The 22,478-nt window shown below is 54.6% G+C and overlaps 1 protein-coding gene across 2 annotated transcripts in view; it reads left to right on the top strand.

The window, feature by feature from the left end:
- The window catches only part of RET (ret proto-oncogene), a 51,952-nt gene extending 30,227 nt beyond the window's left edge, over window positions 1-21,725 (top strand). The window contains exons 6-20 of one of the 2 annotated variants that reach the window (XM_035024586.1): window positions 570-769; window positions 2,855-3,113; window positions 3,858-3,983; window positions 4,510-4,620; window positions 5,156-5,278; window positions 6,156-6,412; window positions 8,785-8,932; window positions 10,409-10,516; window positions 11,560-11,774; window positions 11,858-11,980; window positions 13,906-13,976; window positions 15,232-15,369; window positions 16,504-16,603; window positions 18,143-18,290; window positions 19,645-21,725. In XM_035024586.1, the coding sequence (XP_034880477.1) occupies window positions 570-769; window positions 2,855-3,113; window positions 3,858-3,983; window positions 4,510-4,620; window positions 5,156-5,278; window positions 6,156-6,412; window positions 8,785-8,932; window positions 10,409-10,516; window positions 11,560-11,774; window positions 11,858-11,980; window positions 13,906-13,976; window positions 15,232-15,369; window positions 16,504-16,603; window positions 18,143-18,290; window positions 19,645-19,802 (2,285 nt within the window). In that variant the 3' untranslated portion in view covers window positions 19,803-21,725. Of the gene's footprint in view, window positions 1-569; window positions 770-2,854; window positions 3,114-3,857; window positions 3,984-4,509; window positions 4,621-5,155; window positions 5,279-6,155; window positions 6,413-8,784; window positions 8,933-10,408; window positions 10,517-11,559; window positions 11,775-11,857; window positions 11,981-13,905; window positions 13,977-15,231; window positions 15,370-16,503; window positions 16,604-18,142; window positions 19,042-19,644 lie in introns of those variants that run through there. The other variant, XM_035024596.1, reaches the window with a different exon arrangement.
- Window positions 21,726-22,478: the final 753 nt, after the last annotated feature.

Below are 22,478 nucleotides of genomic sequence, written 5' to 3'. Positions count from 1 at the left end.
GTGTACCAAAGCCTCCTCACCCTTTTCCTTGTGTCTCTGCAAAACTAGAACCATAGCCATGGTCGGGTATGTTCCAGGCTCCAGGGGAGGCTGCAGCTGTTGGGGAGAGTTCTCTGGGGGGACAGAGACCAGTATAGTCATCCCAGGGCCTCAGTGGTGATAGATCTTTATCTCATGTATGCGCACACCCCCCCACACACATGCTCCACACACACACACACACACACACTCTATATGCATACCACATACCACGCATGTATACACAACACACAGACATCCCACCACACACACACACACACACACACACCACCATACTTACAGGTGACCTCCCAGCTGAGAAGGCTTCTCTCGGCGTCCAGCTCAGCACAACGGCCAACATTTAAACAGTGGTTCCAACGTAGCCCCACCTGCCAAGTCTGTGATCCACACAGCACACATGTGAAATCTGTGTTTGCACACGTGTGTGTATGTGCCAGGTGTGTGGCTGGGAGGACCGCGCAGTGGCGTAGGACAGCAACGGTCCCAGGCCCGAAGCAACGAGGCAGTCATCACTGTGCCCCCACCCACAGGGCTGGTTCTCAACCGGAGCCTCCCCATCTCGGAGTGCCGCTCGCTGCAGCTGGCCGTGCTGGTCAATGACTCGGACTTCCAGGGCCCGGGGGAGGGCGTCCTCCGCCTCCACTTCAACGTGAGCGTGCTGCCCGTCAGCCTGCACTTACCCAGCGCCTACTCCTTCACTGTGAGCAGGCGAGCCCGCCGCTTTGCCCAGGTGAGCCCACAGCCCGATGCCTGCCTGGGAGGGGCATGGAGGGGTGGAGGACCCCCAGGGTGGGACACTGTTTAACAGATTGCAAGCAGGGCTGGGGGTGAGAGACAGTCCTTCTCGCCTAACCAGTACACGGAGTGGCCCAGGGAAGCCACGGGCACAGGGCCAGGGAAGCTGGGGCCATGGCGAAGTTGGCAGAGTCATGGGCAGGGTTGGTGGGCACCATAGGCCTCTTTTTTGCCCTCTCTGTTCTTGGTATCTTTAAAGCCTGTTTTGTCCTAACGTGAGAGCAATGCCAGCTGAATCTACATATGGTGACTTAGAAAGATGTTCCTGGTGGATTATTAAGTGAAAAGTGGTTTGTAAAAATACTGGCCTCACATGCCTCCTTATGTTCAAAAACAAATTTTCATTGATTGAATTTGCCAGTATGTAAATGCAGGTAGCGGTTAACAGTTGCGCCCTCTGCAGGGAAAGGTGAGGAACACTTCCTCTTTGCCTTCTACAAGTGCGTGTATTAGAGCTTATCTTGCCTTTGTCATTGAAATAACAGTTAGAAGTGGAAAAAACTTGAAGTACCCATTAAAGAAGAGGAAGGGCAGAGAGGACTGACCCCTTCTCGCGTATCAACTAGTGCTTAGCATTTTGGTACAGTTTTTTCTAGAACGTTTCTCTTAAGGACGTCTGGAATTTTACTTGCAATTGCAGCATGCATATGACTTCACATACTGCTCGTTTCTAATGGAGCAGTTTCAGATACATCCTCTTCAGAAGGTCATGCTTAGGGCCATCTCCAGTTGTCCTAGTTTCTGTGGTTGGTTCCCATGCCCCCTCTACTCCTGATAGCCACCCAGGTCCCACACACAAAGGACCCCACCCTTGGACATATCCAAGCTCCCTGATCTGCCACCCATGGCCTTTCATGGAGGCAGAGGTCCAGGATGGTGGGAGGTGACAAGGCAGAGTGCCCCGAAGGGTGTCTAAGGGGATATTGGATGAGAGCAAGCACTGCAGGAGATGTGTCACCTCTACCCCAAAACACTCAAAAGATCCCAGGGACCTGAGTCCCAATCCAGCCTCAAACTCGCTGTGATCTTTCACCCCCACTCCCCAGTGTTTATGATTGAAAATTAAGGATAGTGACCTTGGGTAATTTGGAGGACCCTATGGGAGCGTGGAAGTGAGCATGCTTTATATGGGGATGTGCTGGGACATCCGGGAGGTGCTTTGGTTGCGGTGTCAGGCCTGGGTGTGGAGGAGCCTGGCTCTGCCCTGGGCCTGAGCAAGACTGAGCAAGGACCTGCTAAGTGGCTGCAGGCAGTGCCTCACCCTGCCCCACCCCTGCCCTCTGCCCCAAAACTTGACTAGTCAGATTTTCTGGTTTTAAGCCACTGAAACTCTCATTCTAACTCATATGGCTGAGGGATAAAAAGGAGAGTTCCAGCTGCCCAGCTCTGGGCCCCAGCAGTGGCACTGCCAGCCTAGCATCCCCAGGAGAAGCATCCTCTCTTCCCCAGGGCTTCCAGCCAGAGTCCCAGGAAGGTCCCTTGGGGCTCGGGTAGGACAGGCAGCAATGCTGCATGAATCCTGTGGCCCCAGTGCAATGCTCTGACTGCCCGGGCAGGTGACCTGGGCAGGGGGTGGAGCACCCCAGCCACATGCACTGAGGATGGCAGTTGGTGGTCCCCAGAACAAAACTGGCCTGGCCAGAAGAAGCGAGGGAGGTGAGGAGGAGGGACCCAATCAGCCTTCGTACCTAAACGAGTGAGTGAGTAAAGAGCGAGCTGGGAGCACAGGCACCTCTCGAGGCAGTCACTAAACCAAACCTCAGTGCCCTGTGTTCTTTTGCCTCTGGCTCTCAGGAGCAGGGGTGGGCGGTGGTGTGACGGGCAGGACAGGGCCAGGCAGGTGGATGGGTCTGCAGGTTCCAGGGACGTGGAAGATGGGGACTTGTGGGGAGGGGGGATCTGTTATCCTTGGACTCAGTAGGGGACAGTTCCAGGACTTGGGCTGCCCAGAAGCCCCCCCAGCCACCATCACAGGCCGGTGCACCACCCGGCTGAGGCATTCCCTGTGCCCCATGCCTAGATTGGGAAAGTCTGTGTGGACAACTGCCAGGAGTTCAGCGGCATCCACGTGCAGTACAAGCTGCAGCTGTCCAGCACCAACTGCAGTGTCCTGGGGGTGGTCACCTCAGCCGAGGACACCACGGGGACCCTGTTCGTGAATGACACGGAAGCCCTGCAGCGGCTCGATTGTTCTCAACTCCAGTACACGGTGGTGGCCACCAACCGGCCAACCCGCAGGCAGACCCAGGCCCCGCTGGTCGTCACCGTGGAGGGGACGTGTGAGTGCCAGGGCCCCGTGGAGGGTCGGGACAGGCAGGGTGTGGCAGAGCCACAGGCTTCCCCCACACAGAAGGGGCCCGGGCCTGCTCCCCTTCACCTAATGGCAGCGTCCCTGAGCCTGAGTCTCCTTCCCTATCAAATGAGAATCGCAGTGCACCCTGCGGAGCTGGCTGGGAGGGTGACAAGGAGAAAGAATAAAACAATGTAGCCCAGAGTGACCGCATAGCATACGGTCGCTACTCCCTGTCACCACTGCCGATGCATTCAGTACATGCACTTGCTTTAGAGCGGTCAGAGAAAATACAAGACCCTGGTTAAATTTAAACTTCAGGTAAGCAACAAACAATTTTTTGGTGTAAGTATGTCCCTTTGCAGAGTCTCTTGGAAGACAAACTTCCAGGTATGTCCATGCAATGTTAGGGACACAGTTACACAAAGCAAGGGCCAGTGTTTATCTGAAATACAGGTTTAACTGGGCATGTGTGTTTTGGGCTGAGTCTAGCCATTAGCCTCCTCACATCCTCCCTCCATACTTAGCCCAGCCCAGTAACTGCCCCCCCTTGCCGTGACTGTGGTGACAGCCCTCTTCCTCAGTGGCCCCCATCACTGCCCTGTGCCCCGGTGCTAAGGCAGGGCACACCTCCCCATGAGAGGAGCCTGGCCAGTGCTTCCCTCTGCCCCTGGATGCCAGCTGGACACTGGGTCCAGACCAGCCCCCATGACCAGCTTTCTGCCACCCACAGATGTGGCTGAGGAGCCAGGCTGCCCCCTGTCCTGTGCAGTCAGCAAGAGGCGGCCTGAGTGTGAGGAGTGCGGCGGCCTGGGCTCTCTGACGGGCAGGTGCGAGTGGAGACAGGGAGATGGCAAAGGTAGGCCCCACGCAGAGCCAGGGGCCTGCGACCAGGCGGTCGAGAGGGGTCATGGTGGCTGAGTGGAAACGGGGTCCATGTGGGCCCTGCCAGCCACTGTGATGGCTCTCCCCTCTCCGCATCTGTTGCCCGGAGCCTGGTCCACATTTGTAGGTCCTGATGTCGGGAGAGGGTGAGCATGGATGCAGAGTAGGCACAGCACGAGGACATTCAGGCCCCTTTGGGTTTGGGAAGATCTGGGCCAAAGTTGGGATGTGCAGGGGACAGAGAGGCTCTACCTGGGAGGTCCCAGGCCAGGGCATGTGGCCCCAGACAGTAGGGCTTGGGCGTAGTCAGCAGCCAAATCCGAGCTGTGCCCACCACCACAAAGATCCCACTCACGGATTCTCTGCTGGGGCCTCAATTTGCTCCTTGGGAGGGGGCAGGGTTGGCCGGGGAGGCCCTGGGGTGCCGTCCTTCTGGCTCTGGCAGTCTGACCAGGGCGGGTATTCCCACGTGGTGGTGACCGGCCCACTGTGTGTTATAGGGATCACCAGGAACTTCTCCACCTGCTCCCCCAGCATCAAGACCTGCCCCGATGGCCACTGTGATGCTGTGGAGAGCAGAAATGTCAACATCTGCCCCCAGGACTGCCTCCGTAAGCAACCACTGGGCCTGCAAGTTCAAGGGCCTGGTGTGGGTAGGGGTAGCCAGAGGGAGAGGCTTGGACTCCCACCTGCACTTCAGCCAGACCAGCCTCATTCCTGAGTTTTATGTGCCGAGACTTTTTCTAACATTTCCTTTGAACGAAGGGCTCTGCCCCGTCAAAACTCTAGAGCCTGGTGCCCTGACCCACTCTCCAGTGTCTCCTTGGCCACGGTACAGCTCCCGACCCCTGATTCTCCTGGCTCCCTGCTGCCCCTTCTCTGCTCTGTGAAGTAACCATGTGTGGACCTCAGCAAGGGTCCTGGGCAGCCTGTGGGTTCCTCCTCCTACCTGCTGGGGCCAGGGAACTGGATTGGGGGCAGACTGTGCTGATTCCTACCCAGGTGACCCAGATTTCAGAGCTCACTGCCCTCTCTGGGCCTGAGCATGCCGACATCGTGTGGGGAGGGACCTCTCATGCTTCTGCCTAGGTGGTCCTGGTTTGTGTGGTCACAGCAGGAGGCTTAGTGGGCTGCATCTGTCCCCAGGGGGCGGCAGCATCATTGGTGGGCACGAGCCAGGGGACCGCTGGGGGATAAAAGCTGGCTTCGGTATCTGCAACTGTTTCCCTGAAGAGAAGAAGTGCTTCTGTGAGCCTGAAGACAGCCAGGGTGAGTGGGTGGGGGGCACTGCTGGGGTCACATGCAGGGCAGGGCTCCTCACACCTCCCTGAGTCCCAGTGAGCCAGGGAGGAAAATTGTAGGAAGGCTGGTAAAACCCAGGAGACCCTCTTCCTTCTCTCTGGGCCTCGGTTCCCCAATCTGTGCAGACAGGTCTAGGTCAGGGCCTCTGTACAGAGTGACTTCCAGCCGAAAGTTCTATGGGAAAGATTGGGCTGGAAAGTTCTTCCACCCAATAACTGAGCATCTACTCAGATGGTCCTTGGGCAGGGTCTTCTCTGGGCCCTGGCACTGCCTGGCCGGGATCCCACCCTCCCACCCAGAGCCTGCGGGTGTGCCTCGGGGCCAGCAGGTGCCAAGGGTGGCCTGGGCCTGCGCACCCGGGGAGCTTTCCTGCCTGAGCCCAAGGACGGTTTTCTTGTATTTGAGTTGTTGCTGCATGATGCTAGGTCGGGAGCCACTTCCCTTCCCTCTCCCAGTTTTGTAGAGAAAATAGAACAGACATCGGGCCCATGGAAGAGGGACTCTGCCTCCCCGCCAGCGCTCGGGGCCCGCTGGCTTCGGTGCGGCCTTCCACGCCTTCCTCCTGATGTGGCGCATACGCTGCCTCTGCCATGTGACCTCGGGCAGGCTGATTACACTCCCTGGGCCTCTTGGCCCTTCTGTAGGAGGGTGACAACCGTCTCCGTAGGGAAAACGTACGGCACCGTGCCTGCCAAGCGGCGGGTGCCGTGTGGGCGTCTCTGTTGCCCTCGCATGCGGGCTCCAGCAGCACTTGCCAGCGGCTCAGGCTGCCAGGGCAGCCCTCCCACGGTGGGCACCGGGGCCCGCCCAGAGCGCCGTCCCTCACGGCCACCCCTGCCCGCAGACCCGCTGTGCGATGAGCTCTGCCGCACAGTGATCGCGGCGGCCGTGCTCTTCTCCTTCATCGTCTCCATGCTGCTCTCCACCTTCTGCATTCACCGCTACCACAAGAATGCCCACAAGCCGCCCGTCGCCTCCGCCGAGATGACTTTCCGCCGGCCGGCCCAGGCCTTCCCAGTCAGCTACTCCTCGTCGGGCGCCCGCCGGCCCTCCTTGGACTCCATGGAGAACCAGGTTTCTGTGGACGCCTTCAAGATCCCGGTGAGGCTCCGAGCAGGGCCTGGGCCTGAGAGGCAGCCGTCCGGAGGCCCTGCAGGGGGCACTGGCCTTGGGCCTGGGGAAGCAGGGAGGTGTGGGGAAGGGCACACGGGGCTCCCTGGTGCTGAGTGTCCTGTAGCATACAAGCGGCTAATGCATCCTCGCCTACCAGGAAGACGCCATGAGCAGCCCCGAGTCTTCGCGGAGCTGCCTTCCAGGGAGGGCAGGCGGGCAGAGGGCTGCAGAGGGCATGGGGCAGTTTAGCAGAGTAGAGAGTGCTAGGTGCTAATTTAGGTGGACTGAGATTTGGGAGGGTGGGCCACGCCATACCTGATAGGAAAGGGTCCTGCAGGTGCCCCAAGGATGGGGGGTCGGTGGGGGGAGAAGCCCTGAGGAAGACTGTGGATTTTATTCTCAGAGGGTGGGGCACTGGGGTTTGGGGGTTCAGTGGAAGAGGCCGATATTTGGCCTTCATTTCTGCAGGCTGCTGTATTGGGGAGTCTATGGGGTGAGTGCAAAAATGGGAGCCCTGTGATGAGGCACTCCTCATCCAGGCAAAAGATGGCAACAGGCAGGGGCTGGGCCAGGGTGGGGAGTTCATTTGGGGAGTGGAGAAAGGGCTACCATGGGGCCTCTGGGCCGGCTGTGGCAGAGGCCGGCCCCAGGACTCTGTAAGCAGCGGGCTGATAGAGCGTGCTGGCCAGAGCCAGCGGGCCTCCAATCCCCCTTCTCCATGCGAGGGCCTGGGCCTGCAGTTACTGTGTGCTCCTTAGAGCCCCCATCCTGCCTAGGCCTCCCCTCAGCCTGCCGTGCTTCTTCTGTGTCCCTGCTGGCAACTGCTAAGGAGCTGGAAGCCAGATTCTAAGAGGGACTGAGGAGAGGTGTGTGTGAACAGAAGCTCCACCTCCAAGGCCTGGCAGGGAACATCGCCCCTTGACAGGTACCTCCAAGCAGAAAGCTCAGGAGTCACCAGGCCTTTGGCAGTACCCAACCAGGGCTGGGAGGTGGCCATGGTTTGTAGGAGGAGCCACCCAAGGGTGCTCACCCCTTAGTGTGGGTCTGGGCCATGGGAGCCATTCCCACATGTGGTAGACACCGCGGCCTCTATCCTAGATTTCCTAGCTCCAGTCGCTCAGCAGACGGGGTCTATGACCCCTGTCCCGGGAAGCATCTCGGCCTCCACAGGAGGCGTCTGGGATGAGCCATTTGATTCCTTTATAAATGCAGGCAGTTTACGGAGAGGTCACAGGAAGGGCAGTGGTGGTGCGTGCTCGAACAAGTGGACACACACCACCCTCAGCCTACGTCAGCTTGGGCCCGCAGCAGAGAAGCCAGAGCCCAGCCTGAGGCCCAAGGGCTACGCTGACCAGCTCTGACGACACGTTACTCAACTGCTTGACCTCAGTTGTCTCTTATATAAAGTAGGGAGAATTTTTAATGTCTTTTAAGAAGATCAAGTCAGTGCTCTCTGCACAGATTTAGCGCAGTTTCCATGTGCAGTGAATGCTTATCCAGTGCAGTGAGGAGGTAAGGACACCAGGCTAACGATGATGTTGTCAACTCTGCCCCCGACTGTGGGTTCCTGGGGAACCTGAGCCAACACCAGGATGCCCAGGAGCTGGCCAGCAGGAGCCTGAGACACGGTGCTGAGAGGAGGCCGCCTCTGCCCACAAGGAGCGCACTCACGCACCTGTATTTGGGTGTTGGAAAGCATGGCTCTGCTCAGCAGCAGAGTAGGCCCAGTGGTGTCATCTGTGGGTCAGGCGAGTCTGGCAGGGTGCATCATAGGAGCACCGCCAGGCCACACCCACATCCAGCTGCAGGGAGGCTTGGGGCAGTGGACGCCCAGTGCTGGCACAGGAGGGGAGGTTCCAGCATCCCCGGGACAGGCTTTGGCATCCCCAGAGAGTTCAAGGATGTGAGGCCAGGCTGGGGTCTGGGAAGCTGTCCCAGAGTCATCTTGAGTGGGATTTCAGTGGGAACGCAGGGTCGGTAGAGGGAAGAGGCCACACCCATGTGAGCACCCCCTGGGTGCTAAGTAAGCCCTGAACTTCTTGTTTGAGAGACAAGAACATGGGCCGGGGAAGGCTGAGGCCATGTTTGGTAGACCAGGGACAAGCAAGGGTTCAGGCATCCAGAGTCCAGGCCATTCTGTGCCAACAGCTATCTTCCCATAAGGTGTAGGATCCTGCCCAACTGTGGGGTCCTGCCCTTGGTGCAGGGGGATGACCAGTGCCCACTAGGTTACATGGCAGTGGTCTGCACACTGGAGCTTCTCTGCTGGGGGCTCATTTATGGGCCTTGTCTTCTTCCTTTTCTCTTATCCTCACCAACTTTCTCCCTCCTCTTCTTCCCCTTCCTTCAACCCCACATAGGAGGATCCGAAGTGGGAATTCCCTCGGAAGAACTTGGTTCTTGGAAAAACTCTGGGAGAAGGCGAATTTGGAAAAGTGGTTAAGGCAACAGCCTTCCGGCTTAAAGGCAAAGCAGGATACACGACCGTGGCCGTGAAGATGCTGAAAGGTACCTCTCCGGGCAGTGTGAACAGGTGGCTCTGTTGGAGCCCCGAGGGCTGGATAGAGGTACCCTGAAAACCAGGGTGCTGGTAGCCAGCCCGGGGCCTTCTAAAGAGGCCCCCCCTGTTGCTCTTCTTGAGTGGCTGCATTCTAGAGACCACCACCATGGATGACATGGGCCAGGGTAGTCCCTGGAGAAACAGGGCAAGAGGACTTTCCTCACTTGGAAGGTTCTAGAGTGGTGCTGCTTCTGCACCAATGTTGGGTAAAGAGCTGAGTTTTTAAAAAATTAAGAACTGACAGTTTTCCCATCCTAGTCTGCCCCATTCATTCCTCTCAGCCAAGTGCCTCTGGGGTCCTGGTGAAGAAGTCACCTGTAAGGACTGGCCCCTGGCCCCTGGGGCCCTGCCTGGCCTGATCCCCGGTGGCCCCCCACGGATCTGCCCTGCCTCTGTGACCAGTCGTGCCATAAGTCCGGCTCTAAGTGGGCACATACTCACCCAAACACACACTCTCTCACTGGTGTTTCTGAGCTGAGACTGGGTGGACGGCCCTCTGCCATGACTCTGGTTCACATGGACCAAGGGCCCAGTGGCCATGCAGTGGGTACAAGTTGGCAGGTGCACATGAGAATTCTAGTTTAACACTCGGGGCTACACTGTGCAGGGTGATTCTGAATGCTTACCTAGGCCCTCAGACTAGGGTCTCCCCATGCCCCCCTGAGGCCCCAGGCACTAAGGGGTCACAGTGAGACCAGCCCCCAGGCCACCATGTATGGGTCCCAACACCCTCTCCCAGCTGTCCTCTCTCTTCCAGACAAGCGTGCAGCCAGAGGGCGATGTGGTGCCGCTTGGCAGGGGGCTGTGGGGCAGCTGCCCTGGGAGGCCTGTGTAGCCACAGCTTCTGACTGCAAATCCCTCCCCTCAGGCATCAGCTCCTGGTGGGAGCCCAAGCACAGCTCTGCCCCACTCAGGATGCATATGCTCAGCGTGGCAGGAGGCCACCTCTGTGAAGTCCCATCACCTTCAGCTTTCTCCAGGGCCTCACCCTCTTGTTGAGTGCTTGGTCAGCAGGTGCTTTAGGACATGGGACAGTCCTCCTACCTTCCAGAAGGACTTGTGAGGACGGTCTCTATGCACTTCTGTCCTTGAAAGATGGCAATTGCAGGGAAATACTGCCACACACACACAGCCTGGTCCAGGAAGGGTTTCCATGGAAAGACTTTCCTGATGCAGAAGTTTGCTCGTCAGAGTTATTATTCCCTGGAGGCAGATGAGGCCACTGTTGACCATCCTACAGGCAAAGACAAGTCCCGAGCAGCAGGGTCCTTGGGGGCCTTGTCTAAACCTGGGTAGGCTGTGTGGGAAGGAGATAACCAGGGTCTGTGCAGACCTAAGATGTAGGTCCGGTGACCCAGGGTGTTCACAGAAGGGGCTTCTAGAAGGGATTGGTTTGCAACTCGCTGTGTTGATGTGCATTTCAGAGAACGCCTCCCCAAGCGAGCTGCGGGACCTGCTGTCAGAGTTCAACCTCCTGAAGCAGGTCAACCACCCGCACGTCATCAAGCTGTACGGGGCCTGCAGCCAGGATGGTAAGGCCGGCCAAGGGGCAGGCAACTGCCCAGCGCAGGCTGAGGGCTCTGGGCTGCCTCATTCTTCCTCCTTCCCCTTCCTTGTCCTCTGTGGCTCCAGCCCCCACCTGGAGCCTGCGTCCTCCCGTGTCAGGGAGAGGACCAGGAGGGGCTGCCGCTGGAGCATTGCATGAGGCCTCTGCTCCGAGCGTGTTCCCTGGGCCTGCTGTAGCTGCTCAGAGGCCTCTAGTGACATCCTGGTTTGTCAGCACCCTGTTCCAGGTGGAGCCCCAGGGCAGGGAGCTCTAGAAACATGATGTGTCCTGGGGACTAGGCGTGCCATGACCTTCAAGTGACCCCAACCCCAGCCCTGCATGGTGAAGGCATTGTCACCATTTCTCACATAAGGACACAGGAGATTGGCCTGGTCTGTGCCACTCGAGGGCCTCTCACCGTGTGTGTGCACGTGTGCACAGATGTGCATGTTGTGAGTACGAGAGGGCAGGGTGCCCCAGGGAGAGGGCAGCAAGGACGTGCTGGTCGGCACCAGCAGGAATCAAGGCTGGGCCTGGGCCAGGACGGCAGCCTCAGAGCTGCTGAGAACAGGGAGCAGGGAGCAGGCACCATGTGAGGCTTCGGATCCTCTGCCTGCATCTGCCGTCCCCAGCCTGTGCTGCAGCAGGGCCGAGGGAGTAGAAAGACATGACATCCTAGCAGCAGGGGCGTGCCTCCCAGGGGAGCACTGAGCACAGTGGCCGCCTGCCATGGGCACCCCAGAACGTTGTACTCATCCACCCTGGGAGCCCGCTTTGGCATGGGCAGCCCAAGGAGAGCAAGCCGTGCAAGAGTGAGCTGGGACTGAAACATGTATTTGTGCTGCGTGAAGCCCAGGCCAATGGCCAGAGCAGGGCTATATCCTTCTGCCCACTTCTGGTAGGGTGCAGAGCCTGTGTGGGGACCTTGCCCCCTCCTCCCGTGCTCCCAGAGCTGGCCTGACTTCTGACGGCCCAGGGCTCTGCAGGCAGCCAGCTCACAGCCCCCTCTCACCACCCCCTCCCGCCCAGGGCCACTCTTCCTCATTGTGGAGTATGCCAAGTACGGCTCCCTGCGGGGCTTCCTCCGAGAGAGCCGCAAGGCGGGGCCGGGCTACGTGGGCAGTGGAGGCAGCCGCAGCTCCAGCTACCTGGACAACCCCGAGGAGCGGGCCCTGACCATGGGCGACCTAATCTCCTTCGCCTGGCAGATCTCTCGGGGGATGCGGTACCTGGCGGAGATGAAGGTGTGTGCCGCGCCAGCTGGGGCCCCCACTCCCTGTGATGGGGACCTAGGTTTCAGGGGTCCCTGCTGTTGTCTTCCTCGCAGCTTGTCCATCGGGACTTGGCCGCCAGAAACGTCCTGGTAGCCGAGGGGCGGAAGATGAAGATTTCGGATTTTGGCCTATCCCGAGATGTTTATGAAGAGGATTCCTACGTGAAGAGGAGCAAGGTACCAGGTCCCCGGGGGGTGGCCCAGGGCTCCCGGGCAGAGTGGAGGGCAGGGGGCAGCATTCCCACAGTGGGTGGGGGCAGAGCCCTTAGAACATCGGGGAACAGAGAGCAGAGTCTTAGGGTATGAACTTCTAGCCCTCATCTTCAAATCCTTCCCTGGTTCCTGGGTCCCCAGAGACCCAGCTCAGGGCTCACCCCAGGTCTGTTCCTTCTCTTCCTGAGTGCCACACCCTACCTTTCAGAGCACCTACTAGGGAGCCGGGGCCCCGCAGCGTCTCTTGCTTTTAATCACCACCACTTTTGAAGGTCACCTAGTGCTGCAGAAATGATAGTTGTCTCTGCAGTTGTCCTCTCGCTTCTACAGGATGAAAGTCCCGTTTCCTCTCTGTGTAACTTTAGCTCTTCGCTCAAAGGAGACTGAAGTCAATACACCTGAGTGCGGCAGTCATTCTGGGGCAGGAAGGAATGAACTGCTTTACAGGTGGGGGTTCCCCTGGGCCGGGGGCCTGGGAACCCTTGGCTGGGTGAGTTTGGAAGGCTCACAGAGAGGCCCTGGAGATGGAGTCCAGAGACCCTGTGTAGGGTTCTCAACACTTTCTCCAAACCTCTGAAATAGGTGGTCTGGGGTCCTTCCGCGGAAATCTGCTTCGCTGTGTCGTCCAGTTCCCTGTGGCCCTCCTAACCCTCCTAGTTCTACTGCCCTGTTAGTCACTCCCCTGCAGCCTCCTTGTGACAGAACAGACAGGGTCGTTCAGGAGTCACGGCTGACTGGCCTTCAGAACAGACACTGCTCAAAACAACATACAAAAAGCAACTTGTGTAGACCTCAGATCTGCTGTAGGGGTCAGGAGAAGGCCCGTGCTGCCACAGGCTGTGAAGATGAGGTTTCGTTTTTTCTGGGGTTTCCGTTGTGACAGGATATCTCAGAACTGCCGAAGGGGAAGTGGAGAGGGGCTGCGTCCCAGCCTGTGCAGGGGTGTGGACAGAGTCTTCCTATTGATGCACCAGTCCCCCAAGAACGGCCCATGTCATGGAGCAGAGAACTACAGGTGTCCAAGCACAAGGCGCCCTAGAGAGCCCAGGCGGCAGGCAGTATTGTTATAAACACATGCCCTAGAAAATCACACTTCATTAAAGATGTAAATCCTAAAGAAGGCTTTTTGAGAGAAAAAGAAATTACGGGACATGTTGCATTAAAATGCAATGCACGCATTTTTGGTTGGTTTGTGTCCTAAGACTTACCTACCTACTTGAGCTGTTTCTCAAGTCGCCTTGGAAAGCATTTGTTAGCTCTGACCCCAGTGCCTCTACAGTGGGGGCACTCTCTCAGAGGAGGCTAACAGAGTTCCAGGATAAAGTGACAGGGGAAAAAGCAGCCCCAAGACATGGAAACAGATTCCTTCCCTCAGGGCTTCTCGGAAAAGACTTTAGTGTGTTGGTTTGCGTCATAAGTCCCCAAGATGGAAACGCTGGAAATTGGTTTCCCAAACTCATTCCCCCTCAGAAATGGGGAGATCTTGCTGGATGGTGTTCTTGGCCCACACGTTGGGCATCACCACTCAGGGTACCCCAGAGCCCTCTGGACCTGTCTGTAGGGAAACCTGGCTTGGGCATGGTCATGATTCCTTGGGTTTCTACTCAGCAGGGATGTGGTGCATGACAAGGACGCCTTGTGTAGCTGTGAGCAGGCCATCTGACTCCCTCTAGCGTCTCAGCCGTGCCTGGGAGCCCCAGATTAGAGTTGCAGCCCCTCTGAGGCCATGCTGCCAATTCTGTATCTGGGCGCACTCTGGACGTCGTTACTCAGCGTCCCTCCAGAGCTGGAAATGCCTGGGACATGGCCTCACCCTCCTCCACAACCCCGACCTCTGGTTTCCAGGGTGTCAGAGTGATGTTAATGCCTTTCCTTCATTCCCTGTTTAGGGTCGGATTCCAGTCAAATGGATGGCAATTGAGTCTCTTTTCGATCATATCTACACCACCCAAAGTGATGTGTAAGTGTGGGTGTTGCCTTCCTGGGGTCCAGGTTACATGTATAGTGCGCCATGATGCCTCTCTGGGCAGCTTGGCTGGGGGACAAGTGCCTGTTGGCTTGTACCATCCATCTGCAATGACCAAGCTAAAGGGGCTTCATGTATTCATGCAGCAAATGGCAGGGGCCCACGCAGTGGTTCTGAGAGTCGCAGTGAAATGCGTGAGAGCAGTGAGCAGGTAACTGCAAATTCGCTCGCTGCTCCCCTTCCCAGCCCCTCCCTCTCCTGTCTGGGCATCTTAGTGCCACACAGGCCCAGCCAAACAGTTCCTCTCTGTGGACCTGACTGTGGGCTGGGCTCAGGCAAGGTCCCCTGGGAGTGGAGTGGTCCCCACCCACAGGTAGGGTGGCCTTGAGTGAGTTGCTAGGCCGGTGTGTCCCAAACTGCTCACTAGGGAACCAAAACTTGGCCTTTCAGGTCAAATCACAAGACTTGATAGTTTCCAGAAACACAACAGACTTGTTTCTAAGTGTTCTGCCATCAACAGACATGCATGTCTTGAATAATGTGGGCTGAGGAAAGGCAGTTCCTGAACAATTTTGAACAGCTGTGTTCAGATTACGTAAAGCTGACTGTAGACAGTTGGAAAATGCAGAGATAAGGGTAATGAAGACACTGGAAGTCACTTGGATCCCACTGCCCCTACGTAACTCCTGCAGGTCCCGGCATACATGGGTCTTCTAGTGTTTTCCGTGGTGTGCAGGTATATGCTTTTTATTGCTGTAAGTGGGCTCATGTGATAATGCTGTTTTGTGATACGATTTTGTTCCCACTTCACAGTAAATTTTCCCTCACAGTTAAATATTTTTCTGTGGCAGTGCCTTTTTTCTTCTAAGATTTTTGAAAATTGCCAAGCCCACAGGAAAGGGGAAGGGATTGTGCAGGCAACCCCGTGCCCCGTGGTCTAGGTCCCCGCCCTGCATGCTGCTGACTTGCTCAGCAGCTCTCTGCTGCCTCTGATGCTTTGGCGCATTTTCACGGGGCCAACCAAGTACCCATTGTGGGTGTGGGGTCCGAGCTTGGGCAGCGGCTTGGTGGGGCTTCAGCATCGCAGAGGTGAGCAGGGCAGGCAGACGGCTTCTCCCCACCTCCATTCCACATCCGTCCATACAGTCAGGCCTTGGCTGGCTCTTTGCACCGGGGGCTGATGGGGTCAACAGCTGCTGGGAGGGTGGATGTCTGGTCTGCCACTCACTGGTTGTCTCGCCCCTCTTAGGTGGTCCTTCGGTGTCCTGCTGTGGGAGATTGTGACTCTGGGGGGCAACCCCTACCCCGGGATTCCTCCGGAGCGGCTCTTCAACCTTCTGAAGACAGGCTACCGGATGGAGAGGCCCGACAACTGCAGTGAGGAGATGTGAGCAGGCTTTGCTTTGGCCCAGCCTCCCTCAGACACAGACAACATACTCCCTCCCTCCCTGCTCCCGAGCAGCCCTGGGCACCAGGGTGAACCGGGTGGTAGGTAGGAACAGGGCAGAGCATGCCAAGGCAGAAGTCAGAGAACCACCACTGGGCACGACGGCAGATGCTGGGCATCCTGACTCTTGCTGGGGGCTGAGTGAGCTTCCTGGGGTCGGGGGGAGACTTACATGGATGAGAGGGAGTAGGGCCAACAAGAAGTAGTGGGAAGGGTCAAAGGATGCTTCAGGCCCAGGGAGCAGATTAAGCCTGAGGCCTGTCCCCACAGGACCCTTGGGGAGGGGCAGGTGATTCAGGATGACCTTAGGGGTGCATGTTGGGGAGTGCCCACGTGGAGATAGAGAGGTCGGGAGGGGGCAGGCAAAAAGACCTGGCACCACAGCCCAAGAGCGCCAGAGTCTTCACATACGGTGGTTCCAGCAGATGATTCTCAGAGGACGGGCTGAGAACACATAAGAAAGGGGCCATCACTAGCAGAAACATGCTGTCCATTCATCCCACAAAATCTGTTGTGTGCCTGCCATGTGCCTGGCTCAGAGCTAAATGCGGGAGTGCAGGGGTGAGTAGGTGCCATCTCCCTGGATGGCCTGGGCTGGAGGCTGGCTGGCCTAGCACACAGTCACATGGCAGCCCTGGGGGCCCTGCAGCCATGCCAGGGACCCAGGGAAATGAGGAAGTGAGGAAGGCACCAGACAGAGGTATGACTGGCAGAAGTTTTGTTTCTACAACCAGGTCATACTTCATTAGAGTTTGAAAGACCGGTGTTGCTCCCTCAGCCACCATAGTGGGTATGGCATCCCATCAGCTATTTATCAGCATCTCTGAAAGGGAAGTGAAGACAAATCTTTCTCAAGGGAAAGGAGACTCACAAGATGCTGGACCACAGCACTAGGCACCCTAAGCGCCTAGTGACCCCTCAGATCCTGGCCCAGCTCAGAGAAGGATGTCAATGACGCAGAGATGGCTTTGGGGTTTGAGAACAGAGCCCTCTGGGCCCAGGGCACAGTGCTGGGTCGGCTATGATGGGGCAGTCCTAGCTGGGTCCTAACTGCCCATCCGTGCTCCCCACCAGGTACGGTCTAATGCTGCAGTGTTGGAAGCAGGAACCAGACAAGAGGCCAGTGTTTGCTGACATCAGCAAAGACCTGGAGAAGATGATGGTTAAGAACAGAGTGAGTACCTGGAGCCAATTCCTGGTGTCGGCCACCAGCAGCCTGAACGTGGCAGTGGGGGGTTCCCACCTCACCCCAGTTCTATGGAGTTCCAAGTGCAGGGGCAGAGTGAGGCTGTGCAAAGGGAGATGGTCGTGCTGTCCCCCAAGGGCAGCTAATGACTGAACCCTTCTCCTTGAACCAGGCCCCTTCTCAAATCATAAACCAAGATTCTTCCCTTTATACTTAGAACTCTCCAGACAGGTGTGGGAGGCAAATATTCCAAGGTCAAAATAATTTTTAGTAAGGGAACATGAGAGGGTAGAGTTGAAGTGGGTATTCTAAACTCAAATGCTGTGAGGGGCCTGATTGGGGGTTGGCAGTGGCTAGGGAGTGGTGGGGACTGTGGCGACCAGGAGCGCACAGCCGCTCTGAAGGATCCCTCACTGTAGCCACACACAATCTAGAGGAATATGAGTGCCAGAGTGTCAGGTCTTCTGAATTTTAAAGGATATTTATGTTAAGTTTTCCAGTCTTTAATGTTAATAACTCATTTAAATTTCCAAATGCTCAGTCTGGTCCAAATAAAGCATATCTGGGAGGCTAGATTCAGTCCATGTGCCTCCAGCTTACAACTCTATAAGGTAAATGAGAAAGCCAACAAGTTTCAACTAATATTTATTGAGCAACTGCTGTGTATCATATTCTGTCTCAGATGCTGGAAATACAAGTCAACAACACAGGCACAGATCTTGCTTTCAGGGTTTCATCTTAGCATTGACACATTTACTAAAAGGTGGCATTTCTTCATACACAAAAACTGTGTATGAAGGCTGCTTGTAATAAAACCTAACATCAGTGTACCACTTGGGCCAAGCCTCCAAATCCTGTGAACACAGGGTTACATTAAATAAAAATAACAGGTGATGCCAAGAGAGCCAGCCTTCCTAGAACAGAGCTGAGAAACAGCCAGGAAAACGCTAGAACTGTTCTTGACATATTTAACCAGGGCGGCGGCAGTGGAAGCCTCTGGGAAATCATCAGGCTTAGGAGCTAAAGCTCATAGCAGCATCCTATGCAAAACTCACATCGAGGACTTCAGATTTCCGAGTCCTGACATGCTGTTCTAGACGGTAGGGGTCCTCAGAGGAAAGCTGAAAAGTGTCCAGCAAATCGGAGATGCTTCTTGGCACTCCCACATGAGTAATGGGGCTGCAGTGAGCTCTCCCAGAGCCTTGGGTTTGGTAAACAGGCCAGTTCCCCGGCGCTGGGTGTGGTGCCCCCGTCATGCTGCAAGAGGTAGCACTAGGGCAATGAAGGAGCCCATTTCTGCCCCAAGAAGGTGAATTTCTAGGGGAAGCAATAAGGGCTGTGGAGCAGAGCCAGCGAAGCAGAGCCTGGGAGAGGGGGCTCTGTGGCGAGGGCTCAGGTCTCACAGAGAGGCTAGTAAGCCAACACAGGGTGGGACCTAACCAGGGCTTCTGCCTTCAGGCGGGGAGAGTCAGGGCGCAAGTCTGGTTGTGGCCCACGCCGGGGTGACCGGCTGTCTCTCTCTTCCAGGACTACTTGGACCTGGCCGCGTCCACCCCATCTGACTCCCTGCTTTATGACGACGGCCTCTCGGAGGAGGAGACGCCCCTGGTGGACTGTAATAATGCTCCCCTCCCTCGAGCCCTCCCCTCCACGTGGATTGAAAACAAACTCTATGGTAGAATTTCACATGCATTTACTAGATTCTAGCAACATCGTTCCTCTCTGCACTATCCTTACTCTCTGTAATGCTTTTTAAGAGTGTTTCTGATCTGAATGAAACCAAAGTTCTCCCTGAACCTTTTTATTTGTAAATGTCTGACTTTGCATCCGTTTACATTCGGGCATTTTTGAAACTATGTTTTTTTAAAAGGATGTGAAAATAAGTATAATTACCACACTGCCCGGCTACTTATGATTATGGAGAAGAAAGGGAGCTGGGCAGAACTCTCAGGGGATATTGAGAAGATGATAAATAAGTCGTCTCTGGGGTGGGTATGTATCAAGTCATAGTACTTCTAATTTAACTACTGGGATAAATTTACCCAATCTGGGGAGGCAGTTAATTGAGACAGGAGGAGCCAGCACCACCCTGCCTGCACTGAGGGCACAGCCTGTGGTCACTCCCAGACCCCATCTGGGCGGGCAGGTGGCTCTCAGAGGCCACTTGGTACTAGGGAGCATTGGCCCGCCCGGCCTGAGCCCCGCCCACATGCCCACTATCAGGGAGGACACCTGCAGACTGCTGTTTTCACATCCTTTGCATTACACACTGTCATGACAGTTGTCACTCATAAAGTCAGTGCTAAAAGCTGAAGCAAATGCTTTTGAAAGAACATAGTCTGTGGTGCTGTGGTCTTGCAATGGACAGTAAATATGGTTCTTGCCAAAACTCCTTCTTTTGTCTTTGATTAAATACTTGAAAATTTTTCTGTTTCCTAACTTGATCATTGATTGTTTTTAAATCTTGGAGTTTCAAGCATTTTTCAGCCGAGATTGTTCCTTTTGCATGCCTCCTGAGTCACTGATTCCTTGCTGGCTTTGGGTCTAGCGCTACACACCATTTGTCCTGTCGACGCTGTGGGGCTCGCCCGCGTGCACCCCTGATTTGGAAGATTCTCTCCTCCGTGGTGGGCTTGGATGGAAGATGAGTAGGCTTCTTACATTAGAGAACTTTCTATAGAAGCTTCCCACTGCAGTAAGCCCTTTAATTCAGCAATGCTTTATGCTGTCTTAGAAAAAAGACTTAAGCAGGTCAACAAATATTTATATCAGATTTTGGAGTTCGAAGCTCATAAAAAAGGCAAAATTGGTAGTTTCTGTTAAGTTCCAGTTACCAAGAGAACACGTGATCTTTCCCCCAAAACTATAACAGTGTTTTGGAAACCTGGAGCACGAAAGCATTCATGTAATTGGCACAGAAACCAGAAAGTTTGGTTTGAACCTCAAAGGGAGTTTTGCCAAGGCCTTACTGTCTGCACATGAAGTTTTGGTTCTTCAGTGCAGAACAAATGATCTGTTTTCATTTTTAGGCATGTCAGACCCGAACTGGCCTGAAGAGAGTCCTGTACCACTCACGAGAGCTGATGGCACTAACACTGTGTGTCCAAGATATGCAAATGATAGTGTATATGCTAACTGGATGGTTTCACCCTCAGCGGCACAATTAACGGACGCATTTGATAGTTAACATTTCTTTGTGAAAGGTAATGGACTCCCGAGGGGAAGAAACATGCCGAGAACGGAAAGTGTGCCGGCCCCTCCTTTGTGCACTTGACACTTGGCTGGTGATTTTCCCTCCTGGCAGACGTAGCCACTGGACCAGAGTTGCAAGTCCAGCCCTTAGTTAGTCCTTCCTCTTCGGCCCTCGGCAGCACCCTGTGTTGGTCCTTGTTCACCGGCGACAACCACACGTTCTGTGCTCACACACGTGGGTGCCTCACTCACTACCTGAGCTGTTTGATTTTTCTGGTTGCCGCCAAACAGGGCAACAAGATTTAAACATGAAGCACACACACCAGAAGGGCAACAGAAAAAAAAAAAAAAAAAAAACTGGCCCAAACGACATGTCCTGGCTCAGAACAAGAGCCCAGCAAGGCCTTAGAGTGGGGTCTAAAGCCCCGCCAGGGCTGGGGGGGGATGAGGGGACCTCGGGACAGGCCTCCCCTCAGCATTTGAGATCCTGAGAACGGTTTTTTAGAATCATGGCACCTTTTCTTAGGAAGACATTTGATTTTTACCATGATTTAAATGACTCTTAAATGTAGCACAATGGAGAGATTGGCTGCCATATTTGCGATGTAGAGGGGCAGTGTGAGGGGAGAGGGCTCACCAGACACTTTGGTCCCCATCACTGAGTGATCACAGGCCCCTGACAAGAACAGTGTGAAGGAAAGGGGCGTTTGAGTGGAGTGGCCTCCGGTCCAAGGATTGCTGACAGCAGACTTGGTTGCTGTGAATCCCACTGCTGCCAGCCTTCAGCGCACCGCACGTCCAGGGCCCCAAAAGCAGTGGCTCATCTCACCCAGGAGGAGTGGGTGGGGTTAGTGCTCGGTTTAAAAGGGACAATTCAGCCAGTTATATTAGAAGTAACGCTCACAATGACCGAGGACTGCTGTACCTCTGATTACAGTTCTGATGTGGAAAAGACAATGTTTTGGCTCTCATAGAGCTTGTGTGAAAAGGTACGTGTATCCACTCTTTTCTATGTTTGTAACGTGATGCTGCTCTAGGAGGACATTTTTGTTTACTAGATTCTGACCATGACTCATAAGCTTCTTGTCATTCTTCACTGCTTGTTTGTGGTCACGGACACTCAGCACTCCTCCCATCTTGTGGGGGTGGCTTTTGGGAAGTCCCCAGCAGCTCTTCTTTCTGTAACTTTGCCGGAGAGAGTCAGTTACCAACACCCTGCCTGGTCTTCAGACTTAAAGCATGGTGAGGGACTGACAGTGTCTCGTCCAAATACTGTATCTTATAGGCATTTCACAAAAGCAGTAAAATTAGGGCATTTTTGTAGCTTGGATGAGTATGCATCAGAGCCTCACGGGGTGTGTGTATATGTGTGTGCACACAAACCCGGAGAGAGAGCTGGAAAAACACTTACTAGAGCGGTAACGTGGCTTTAGTTGAGGCCGTTTTTCAGACACACTGTGGTAAGTTCTTTTAGAAATACCTAGTTGTGGTCAACTTTTGGTTTTCAGATGTGCTTAATGATAGTCTTATTAAATGCAGAAAAAAAGAATAAACTCTCTCAACTTGTTAAAAAAATACCTACTCAATAAGTGCGAGCTGCCACCATAGGTTTGTTATTGGCAGGGTGAGAATTCCAGGTCTAACTGGCTGACCCAGTGATGGGGAATTAACCCTTGACCAGTTATCTAATTGTCTAATCCTGAGTTTTAAAAGCACTCTCACTTACTAGTCCTATTGGACAATTTTCGTATGCATATACACCGAAGTTACTAGGTATTAAGTATTACTGAGTATTAAGTAGCAATCTGTCCGTTATTAAAATTTGTAAAATCTATTTATGAAAGGTTATTAAACCATACCATGTGAATTTGCTTTTGTAATCAAGGTGACTAAGGAAATAATTTCAGTTATGTAAATAAAATCATGTATCATAAAATGTGTAAACTTCTTTTCTCTTTTTAACTTCCTCGCTGGAAACATCAGGTCTCTAATTTTGAAGTTTCCATGTAAGGATTGAACTATCACAAGGACATCTGTTGTGGTCACCACTGAGGAAGTAACAATGCTCAAAGAACTAGGAGGCACTTGGCGATACCTTTGACTCGTCTTGCACAATATGTGTGTGAATAGGTACATTTAGGGTAACTGTTAAAACTCTTCTAATTCTACCCTTCAGGGAATTCCTTCCTTTATGTTTCCTTCCCAAAATAGAGCAGCAGTTATGTCAAGTTCGGGTCTTTTCGGTTCTCCAGCAAATGTGGTTTATTTCTTGAAGCCAGAGTTGGACAGGTGTATGAGAGAGGATGTAAAATGCATAGTCATGACCGTAGGCCCATTACGGTCAGAGGAAACGTTTTGAACCACTATGAAGGTTAAAAGACTAAGTGCTTCTGTGTATGTCCTGTTGGGTTAGGCAGGCATTCTCTGAACTCCTCCGCGAATGCCTGGCAGGGAGCAGGTGGGCCAGTTGACAAACACAAGTCGTTACCAACATAAATCTGACTTATGGTTGTGTCGTGCAATAGATGCTTAGGGCCCATGTTGTTTTCCCACGGGCATATGTACACACGTGCACACACACACACACACACACACGAGCTGCTCCTGGCCCTCAGCACCCATTTCTGCTCTTGGTGTCCTCCTTCAATCTGGATCATAGGAACTGGAAGTA

Source organism: Mirounga leonina, unplaced genomic scaffold (genome assembly GCF_011800145.1).
Source record: "Mirounga leonina isolate KUSES-001 unplaced genomic scaffold, KU_Mleo_1.0 Mir_114, whole genome shotgun sequence".
Taxonomy (NCBI): domain Eukaryota; kingdom Metazoa; phylum Chordata; class Mammalia; order Carnivora; family Phocidae; genus Mirounga; species Mirounga leonina.
This window is presented reverse-complemented; position numbering and strand designations above follow the sequence as displayed.